The sequence below is a fragment of the Mirounga leonina genome, unplaced genomic scaffold (genome assembly GCF_011800145.1).
Source record: "Mirounga leonina isolate KUSES-001 unplaced genomic scaffold, KU_Mleo_1.0 Mir_114, whole genome shotgun sequence".
Lineage (NCBI taxonomy): Eukaryota > Metazoa > Chordata > Mammalia > Carnivora > Phocidae > Mirounga > Mirounga leonina.
The window spans coordinates 23,500,126-23,510,693 of record NW_023270265.1 but is presented as its reverse complement, the minus strand read 5'-3'; the positions used below and the strand labels follow the sequence as shown (position 1 = coordinate 23,510,693).

At 45.1% G+C, this 10,568-nt stretch overlaps 1 protein-coding gene across 4 annotated transcripts in view; it reads right to left on the bottom strand.

The window, feature by feature from the left end:
* Positions 1 to 716: 716 nt before the first annotated feature.
* The window catches only part of LCOR (ligand dependent nuclear receptor corepressor), a 140,219-nt gene continuing 130,367 nt past the window's right edge, over positions 717 to 10,568 (bottom strand). For all 4 annotated transcript variants that reach the window (XM_035026164.1, XM_035026171.1, XM_035026188.1 and 1 more), the window contains one exon: positions 717 to 9,520. In XM_035026164.1, coding sequence (XP_034882055.1) covers positions 5,185 to 9,520 — 4,336 coding nt within the window. In that variant the 3' untranslated portion in view covers positions 717 to 5,184. The remainder of the gene's footprint in view (positions 9,521 to 10,568) is intronic.

The window sequence follows — 10,568 nt, the reverse complement described above, 5'->3', positions numbered from 1 at the left end:
TAGAACAAGCAGCTTGTTCTGACATTTCAAGGGATGAACTTTACTGAAGGTTGCCTCAAAAGGCTTTTCACAATTCTGCTTATTTTAAATACAATAATCTTTTTATTTTCATTTTTTTTCCCTGAAAAAGGATTTGGGAGGGAAGAATGCTTACTGCTGGGATGTGAGGACTGCCTTGCCAATGTGAGATACATAGACATGACTTCATACTTGTAGGAAAAATTTGCAGTATTTCAGTGGACATCAAGCCGTAAGACGACAAAAATTAATAGCTGAGAAGTCAAAATAATAATTATCTGTTTCAAAATAATTGAAACAATCACTGTTCTGGGGCCACTGACAGAAATTTTTTCACTGACACGATATTCAACTTCATTTGTAGAACAGTACAGAAGCTTATTCTTGAGTTGTGCGGGAGAGGGAGGACCAACAGCTTGGAGGTTGACTGGATTTGATCAAAAGATACAATCTACAACTTCTCCGTTACACTCAGGTTCTAATATGCTCCAATTTTCTGTTCTTTTCTAAAAGCATGGTCAAAGCAAGCCCCTATTTTTTATTTGTTGGCTTGCCTTTAATAAAGTTATTTTGAAAGGAGAGTACGTGACTGAAAAAATATCAATACTGATACATTTTTATTTTCCTAGAAGCTGGCCAAAAACATTACATAATAAATACTTTGGGTTAGTGACTGGACTTTGTTTTTCTTCTGTGAAAAGGCTTTTTCTGTATCTAAACATGTGGCTCAGAAAACTGAACCTCCAACTGAAGTATTCTCAACTAATTTTGAAAACAAAAACCAACCTTGGCTTGCCTCAGTAACACACAAGATGTGAAGCCAGAGTCAGGTCTGAGATAAGGACAGAGGGAAATGAGAGGCCAGGGCTGCACTGAGAACTCCGAAGCCCTCCTTGCCTGTGGGGCCTGACCCTAGAGACTACCAGTGGCCTCACTGTGGCCAGTGACAGGCGGCTTGAAGAAGGAAGGTGTGAGGCTACGGTATACGGTAGCTCAAGGGTTAGGAGGCCGGGTTCAGTGTTCGCTAACAACATGTCATGTCTTTTCTGTAGCAAGGAGACACAAAGAAATGTAAAAGGAAGAACAAAACTGAGGGAAGGGGAGGAGGAAAAAGAAGAAAAGAAAAGAAGAGGACAGAGAGGGGGGCAGGCAAAAGAAAGGAGAAGATAAATCAGGCAAGATTTGTTCCTGAAAAAGGATGATTTTCTTAAACAAGGAGGGTCAGCACACTTTTTCTGAAAGGTCCAGACAGTAAATCTTTCCGGCTTTGCAGGCCACATAGTCTCTGTTGTAGATACTCCACTCTGCTGGAAAGTAGCCATGGAAAGTATGTAAACAAACGGGCATGGCTATGTTCCAGTAAACTTCTATTTACAAAAGAGCGACCAGCCCATATTCTGCAGACCCTTGAGAGAGCATCTAAAAAAGATAGCTCGCGTGGGCTGACAGGAAACCCAACAGGAACGGGGGTGGCTCCTGGGCCCAGCACCTCGGGAAACTCCAATATGGTCCCAGGCGCGGTAACAAGCCACCAGACTCGCTGATGGTGACATCTGCATTGTGTCGCATGCTGTCCTTTCCTCCTTAGCTCTTAGGTCCTTCAATCAGCAAGACGCCTCCCAGAGAGGAAAGTGACGACTGGAGCCCTCACTACAGAATCCACCACAAGGCAGGAAAGAGACCGAACTTCAGTTCAAAGCAACTGTCTTGAAGTGATGTGTTTCACTGATGTCCTATCTGAACAGTGAGAAATGCACAGAGGAGCCCATCAGGAGCACCGCGTCTGTGAAGGGACTGCGACCTGCACCTCTCCTGTCCATACCACTGCAAGAGCGAAACCCACAGCCCAAGATTATTGTTTTTAGATAAGGCTTGTGTAGAAATCTTTACTGAAATACAGATGCAACAGAATTGGCCTACCTACGGGACCCAAGGGACTAGCAATTGCAGATTAACAGACACTAGTGACATTCCTGTGCAGGACGCCTTACGAGCAGAAGAAAGGTGCACTGCCTCCCTGCTGTGCTGCAGATTGCGAGGGGTCTGAGGGGCTGCTGTGGGTGAGGCTCTGGGCCCTGACTAGGGAGGGTCTCCATGCTGTCCTCCCAAACCCAGGGAGCCTTAGGGGCTAGGAAGTGAGACTAGAAGACGGGTCTCCCGAAGAGGGCCCAGCTCTGGGGAGCTAAGGTAGAGCTGCAGTGACTGCTCCCCAGGGCCCCTGCAGCTCTCCCAGAAGCTCAGAGGTAATACCAGAATTCTCTGGTCAGCAACTTCATCTCCGTTGCTGGGACAGTCACTGTGCTGAGTAGGCCCAGGAGCAGAATTCTTCTGTGATTTGGAATCTGGAATGTGGGATCCACTGCCTTTGCATCTGGTGGCCAGCCATACTGTGAAGACGGCTATAAAAACGAGGTCTTTGCAAGACAGGGAAAACAAGGGGAAACTTGAGTCAGTTGCAGGTCTGGCTTGGAGGTGTCTAGGAGACAGTTTTGCCAGCATCGGCTGTAAGTGTAAAAGGGCGTTCCAGAGCCAGCCCTCAAGTTCATTTTTTTTCCTTTCTTCTATTAGCAAAATTAACTGAATCAGCAAAAATGAGATTCAACAAATATAAAAATACTTCTAAACTTTTAAGTGTTCTAATTATGTAGAATCCCAGTCTATTTAAGTGTTGTTACTACTATAAAACATAAGTTGATTTTAAAGATGATCCACAGCAGTGTATTAAAAAAAAAATGCATACACATACCTTTTCTCAAACGCTGCCTAAAATGCGAGAAAAGGCTATTATCTTGAAGTAAGCTTTTTAAAATGAAAAGAACTTAGAAAAGTAATGGAATGAGTTAATAAGCCTGGAACTGGAAGGGCTGCACCCGCTCACTGCCTCGCACCTCCCCCTAACCTAATCCAAGCACCACTGCAAGGTAGTCTGCATGCAGCTAAGGGGGCACCTGCAACATATACACCGGAGTCCGCACATGTGACCTCGGCAACCCTCAGCTGTTTAAGTCACCACAAAAACAGTATCCAGTGACGACTATGTGAAAATATTTTTTAAAAACTTTAAAACCACTTTTCAAAGATTAACCGAACCTACTGAAAACATACTAATGCTTCTGTGCAACTTAATGCTGAGAAAGGGCTGTCCAACATACACACTCAGCAGTTTCATTAATATAGGTAGCTCTTGAATGGCCAAAGTCGAAGATATTAAAATGAAAAAAAGAGACTCATGGGATAGAGGAGACATAGGCGGGGAAAGTCAAGGCTTCATTGAAGATAGTCTATGAAATTCAATACAATTCCCAATTTCCCATGAATCAAACATTTCTCTCCAGTCCTATCCAGTCAGCAGAAGTTCTCACTATATACAGCAAATCTTTAACAGAATGGGCAGAAGGCCTGTTTTATCATGATCTGACCGAACTGTGCATGAAGAAAGTCCATCTGGGTTTACCTAATAGATCTGAGCAATCTAAATGGAGTTTTTGCAGCAGATAAGCCTGCTTCTGTGACGGAGCACAGTAGAGAGGCTGGCTGAAGCTCTAACGGCCAAGCCTTTTCTGTAGAGTGGCCCAGGGGAGATGCTGAGTACACACTGTGTCATAATGGAGCAATGTCACAGGCACCAAGGTAAAACCAGGGCAACCACCTCGGGCGTCACTCGGGAAAGGCAAACAACGTTAGTTACAAACACTGCAGCTCTCACTTTTGAGCCAAGGAATGGAGCCTGACGTGACAGCGGCAGAAGTGATACTACAGGCGTTAACTACCAGGATGGTGCCGACCACTCAGAATGCGAACACCCACGCTACACGCACCTCCCCACTGGCACATGCCAACTGAACACCAGCTCCAGATGGGAGGACGGGTGTGGGCCCGCTATGAGACGCCGGAGCTGCCGCCTCCCACTGCAAGGTCGCTCTGCCCTTTACATAACTCTGTGCTGTTTAGACCTTTCTGAGTCTGGTGCCAAACTGGCTTTGCGGATACTCCTAGAGACCCTGGGCCACGTTTAAACCATCTGGCCTGTGCTAATTACCCAGCTCATGAACACCTTAGCAAACTGTATGGGGAAGAAAGAATTTTACCGTGGAACTGCGGCTGGGAGACATCTGTGGCTAATAACCACAGGCAGATGCACCCAAATGCACATGCACACACAAACTCTGAAACTTTTCTAGTACTGAAAATAACAACTTGGCTTTCTTTGAATATGGAAGTATTCAGGGTAAGAAAGAGTATTACAATAGTCACTCTCATCCCAATTGTCAAGTTATAGTTACAAGATGGAAAAAAAAAATCCTACATTTTTCCCCTCAAAGTCAGGTGAAAACCTTGTTAGAGTGCTAGCAAGCTTGCAAGGCCAAAAATGAAAAGGACGGTAAGAATCAGTAATGCAAATCACCTGGGGGGTGTAAATAAATTTTAGAGGTCATAACTCAATATTAACACCTTATGACACATCTTTTGTCCCATGGGCACATAATTTAGAATACATTTTTTAAATGACAGAAGGCCAAAAGTGAGAGGAGTGACCAATAATGAATATGATTTTTTAAAAAGGGGTAACAGAAATATTCATCTTTCATAATAATTATAAATTCCCTCTGCAATCTCCACATACCATAAAAATGATTTGGTTTAGCTTTCGAATATCATTTAAACAAACAAGACAGAGAGGGAAGTTCACTGCTCAGGTTTGCAAAGAGGAGCATCTGTTCAGGTACGGACACTGCAGGATGGCTGCTGAAAAGCTACTTTTATGTGCATGATGGTGGTCTTCTCGGCTACAGTACAAGTGCTTGTGCATCAAGTATAAAATACAAGCCTTTAATCACATAGATCAGCTTTTTAGCTTTTGTAAATTTAAAAACAAAAAGGATAAATAAGGCACTGTACTTTTAAAAACTAAAACTGCTTGGTTCCAAGTTTAAAACCCAAGGAACAACCAGAATATAATATATAACTTCCCTTACTCAGCCTCAGAGAAAGACTGCAAGTTCCCTTCTCCATCTGAGATGCATTTTCTGACATCTTCAATGGTGGTGTTCTCCGTTAACTGCAGATCTGAAAGGCTGGCTGAGCTTATAAAAGCAGACTTAGTTAATGCAAAGTGAAGGGTTACTTTCTGTAGGACAGTTTAGCTTGTGGCTGCCAGCCTTCCGATCACTTCGCATCCAGCCGTCTCCGTTTGCCATGACAAGAGTCCAGCTTTGCCTTCAGCTTTCGCTTTCTCTGGGCCGCACTGCTCTCTGGGGTTTTCGTCAAGGGTCTGGCCCGAGTCTTTCCACTGCTCTGCTTCCTGTTGGTGGCTTTTTGTGGTCTTGAAGAGGATTCACCTGCCCCCTTTTGCTTTGCAGGTTTCATCCCTATCTCCGGGGCAGAGGGCTGTGTGGGTCTTTTGTTTGTATTTTCTTTTTCCCTCCTGGACGGAGGGCAGCTTTTCCCAGGAGACTTCTTAGTGGTCTTCAGCTTATTCTCTTTCAAGGATGTCTTTTTGGGCAGCTGGCTGATTCGGTCCCTCACAGCTGGCTTCTTGGCCGCAGGGGTTCTGGTGGATCCATCGGCATGCTTGTCTTTGCTGGCTTTCACCACAGGGGACCTTCCTGTGTCCTTCCTGTCCTGAGCGCCGCCGCTTTCTGTCCTCTTGCGTTTATTCTGCACTTCTGCTTTCGGCAAGATTTCAGACATTTGCTTCCCTTTCCTTCCCTTCATTCCGTCAGTACTCTTGGGCTTAATAGGAAACCCATCTGCATCCACTTGCAGGGCAAGCTTGGGGGACATCAGCGGGTTGATGCATACACTCTTACAACTCTGTTTACTTTCCACAGCCTGCCCAAACGGGCTTTCCATTTTCTCATTCTTGATCAAACATTGCTGGGCTCTGAGCTTTCCTCGAATATTGGAATATTTTCTAAGGATCCGGGTACTGGCTGGGGTAGGTGAGTTAGTGGGAGGATGGCTATTTCGACCTTCTTTAACTTCCTCTACGCTGTCTTCAGAATTGGGGCTGAGGCTGATATCACTGCCATCCTCTGGCTCCACCTGGTCAGGATTCTCTCGAAATTTGGCCCAGAGCTTCTGTGTTTTCCAATTGTTCCTAGCAGGAGTAGCTCCAGGAAATTTCTTCAAGTGTTTTTTCAAGCGTTCAGCCTGTAGTGAACTGGGGTACAGGCTGGAAGGAGAGTACTTCTGAAGAGGATGCTTGACAGGGGGAATGTCTCCCGGAAGACGAGTATTGAGCTTCTTCACAATCACCAGAGACCGGGTTTCAGTTGTCTCTAAGAACCATTTGCAAACATTAGATAATTTAAAGTTTGTCATAAACAGCATCTGAACAGGAGAAAACTTTTGAACCTCCAATGAACCCCTACATTTCCGTGACCTTTTCTTGCTTTTCCAAATCTCCTTCAGTTTATCTGACTTGTTCCTTGATCTTGGTGTTGGCTGGGCTTCTTTCTCCAGCTGGATCCAGCCTTTCTGAACTCTCATGTACTGTGCATTGAAGTTGGCAATAAGCTCTTGGTTCTCCTCCTCCGCACACCATTCCACAAACTTTGGCTGGTCATCTACCACCGTGTCCACATCATCCTCGTCTACACGATCTCCACTCTCCGAAGCTTCATTTTCCTTTGGCATTGGGTTTCCTTGAGCTACTTCCTTTTCTGAAGTCATTTTTGCAGTATCTGAGGAGTCCAGAGAATGAGCGTGTCTTAGGTTGTAGGTTGAAGAGGTCAGTCTTGTAAGCCTTGGTACCCATTTTGGGGGCCCAGCGGCATCACCACTTCCACTACTTGACAACCCAAGTGCACTGGACGGCACGTCACTATCGTCATCTTTACGCTGGGCGTTTGCAGTGCTGACCTCATTCGCAACTGCCTCTGGATCTTGTGCAGGAACTGGGTCTGGCTTCTCTTTTGATTGTTCTGGGAAAGTACAAGGAATACTTTCTGAGGGGTCATGAGCATTTTTCTCTCCTAACTTAGACTGAACATAGATTTCCAGTCTCTCTCCAGGCAGGGGCTGGCCAACTGTGGTTATGGGATCACTGCTGGGGAAAATATCTCCTTCTTCCCCCTTGACTTCTTTCGCCAGCATGTTTTTATAAGTCTGCCTGGTGATGATCCCACCTCCTTCGCCCTCCTGCTCAGCGTCTTTCTCAGAGGGATTTTCATCGACACCTGAGTTTTCAGGGTCCTCCAGACCTTTTGTATGGAAACCGTCAGCCAGAAGGCCCTCTGATGCTGTCTCGCCAGAGTACCCTTCTTTTTTAGAACGTTTCATACCAGGATTTTTAGAAATCTTGATCTCAGGACAAGCAGAGGAAGAATCTGAACTTTGACTTCTTAGGCACCTATCGGCAGAGGAGGGATCTGAAAGCTGACTCCTCAGGCACCTGTCAGAGGCCTCAGGGAGTTTTTTACCTTTTTTCTTCTTGTCCATATTCTCTTCAGGGGAGTCAATGTTTTGATCACACATATCTTTTTCTGAAGACTGTTTTACATCACTGCCCTGTCCCTCTGATTTTCCTGTACCACCTGCTGCCTCACTGTCCTCAATTTTGCTGGGGTTTTCATTAGTAAAAGTGCTGCTTTCCTTCAAGAGTGGGTCAGTATCTAGCTCCTGCGTGTCTTCAGTCTCGGCCTTGGTACTGATGCTTTGGCTGTCTTCAGCTTTTCCCAGGCTCAGGGGAGGCTCCAAGCCCACTGGGGGACTCTGACTTTCTGAGCACAGAGGACCTTCCTCTCTACTGACTCTTTCAGGAGAAGAATGAGGCCTAGAAACAACATCTTCACTGCCTCCCTCAGAAATGCTCTCAGTAGAGGAAATCAGGTGACAGTCTTGGGTGACAGTCCCCTCCTTGATATCCAGCAGTTCGACTGGTTGTTGGTCTCGTTCAGGGGAAGCCATCCCACTTGCTGTGGGAGTTGAGACCATGGAGCTGCCTTCTGGCATGTCCTCTTCGGGAAGGTGAGCAGGGAGACGCGACACCAGGCTGGAGGCTGTTGTTTCCTCTGACCTAGGAGAGCTGCTTGGATTTGGTTTATTTGTTGTGGGGCAAACCTCAGGCTCTTGAGATTCCTTTTCAGAGGAAGCTTCTCTTTCTCCTTCCTTGAGGGGGGTTATTTCTTTACTAGGTTCCTCATGGTCGTCCCCTCTGGGATGCTGCCTATCCACTGCAGGTCCAGGGGCTGAATGTGGAAGGGTCTGCCTGGGAGTGACCGCTCCCTCTGGTTCCACTGGTGAACAGCTCGCCTTTTCTTGGGGGTGCAAATTTCTGGCCAGTGTGCGAACAGTTGGCAGCTCACAACAATCACCATTGAAGAAGTATCCTCGAGTACTCTTCCTGGCTGTTTTTCGAGAAGATAATATTGATCTCTGATTCTCCAAGTGGCATTCTGTTATTGGCTGACTGATATAAACGACATCACACTGGTTATCGTAATCGTTTATCCTCAACCCTGATGCCCTTTTACTTTTCCGAGCTGTCTTAATGGAGGCTGATATCATCTTGGTTCGCGAATGTCCATTGGATGCTTTGTGTACGGCTGGCATGGGGCTAGGGGCTAACCAACCATCTTTGGAATGATCAAACTGACCCTTATCACTGGGATGTAAATGATAACTCACCTTATTTCTTCCTAGTGAATGAAGATGGTTCTCTTGCTTTGGCCTTGAATCTTGTTCACTGGACTCTAACTCTTGGCGTAAAGGTGTTTTTGAGCTACACAGTAAAGCATTCTCTTTGTCAGCAGTTCTAGGTGAATTCCCAGTAAACCCTGAGTCCCAAGCCTCTTCTGATAAAGCTTTGAATGAATTTCTTTGAGAAACAATACAGGTGTTGCTCTCCTCACTATTCTCAGCTGCCACTTTCACTGCAATCAGACTTTCTACTAAAGCTGAGCCCTGCATATGGTCTTTCCCCTCCTCACACATTTTCACATCTGTGTCTTGCTCCGGTCCAGTGGTTTGCCCCTCCAAGCTCTTAGCGATGTGGTGGAAGCTTAATGAGGAAGAATTCAGTGTGGTGAGGTACCCCAGACTGCAACTATCCGTTGAACTACCAGAATTAGGTTTAGTGGTTGGAAGTTCAGAGGAATCTTTCTGGGTAATAGTCAAGGCATTCTCTCTTCCATCTACAGAGTTTGTCTCAGGAGGAGGCTCCTTCAGGGCCTGTTCTGTCAAGTGTGGAGGGCTGTGTGAGCCTGATGAGTCTACAAACAAATCTACAGAAGTAGGAGACATCATATTGAGACATGCAGCATCCTTTTCCTTATGTCTGGTGCCTAGCTGGGCACAGCCAGCATTGCAAGTGGATGCATCCATTGCTCCAGAATCAGGTCGCAGGTCCTCGGTGCCCGGCTGGGATTCAGTGTACAGATCGTTCAGGACACGGATGAACTGCTTCTGATGATGAGTGCACAGTTTGACCATAAACTTCTCCAGTGGGGACTTCGACTGATTGTTAGAATCTACTGCTATAGCCTCTGTTGAATTCTCACTAGACAGACAAAGAGAAAGGAGAAATTAGTATGGTCATTTTCCAAGGAACATTTTTACATTATGAAATTCACCAGATGTTACTCATGCTGTAAAGAGAATGAACAGACACTGTAAAACTGCTTCTAAGTGCCCTGTATAAATTTGATTTAATAAATAAGGAGTATATACCTGATTAAAATATAAGACCAGCCCTGAAATATTCTCAAATTTTAGTAACACCCTTCATACTTTTTAAGTGATCAATTCACAATAATTTTTATCTTATAGAGAAGAAATATCACTGAAAATAATTTTTCAGAAAATAAAATTTTGGCCACATTATTAACTCCAGTCAATCAACATACACTTTCATTTTAGGCCTGGGTATTCCTATTAGTAAACAGTCATTGATTTATAAGTCCACAACACTGACAAAAATTCAGACACACTACATTACAAATTTTGGACTTAGAGAAATTACAGTTTTAACATGGTTTCTCAGCATGACTAATTGGCTGGACTTACAATTCTGCAAACAGTAATGCAGGAATTCTTCTGCCCCTTTCCTGGGGCAATGAGAAATGGAGATTGGTAATTTCACATTTCAGACACAACGACAGATGGAGTTACAAGCAACTACTGATTCCTAGACCTAAGCAAGGAAACAGGAAATCCTGCAGTAAACTGCAAGGTTCTGTCACTGCAAGGAGGCAGCAGGATGTCTTCTCAGTCAAGCCCCACCTGCTACATTCTCCTAGACCTTCAACAAGCATTTTACAGTACTTCACAAGAAGTCATTCTACATCAGACAACCACTTCCATAAGTTATCCAGGACAACTCTGAAGTTTAACCTGGACAGTGGGAGGTGGCAGGCAAGGATGATACTAGATTCAAGACAAGCTAAAAGCAATTCCTGCACAGACAGCCGAGTGTTTTCAAGAGCTGCTCTGTGTTTCTGGATGTCTGGGTTTTACTAAGCCCAAGCAGTTGGAGAGCTCCATTTTTTTTTTTTTTTATTCATTTGTGAGAGAGTGCGAGCGAGCCCAAGTGGGGGGAAGGGCAGAGG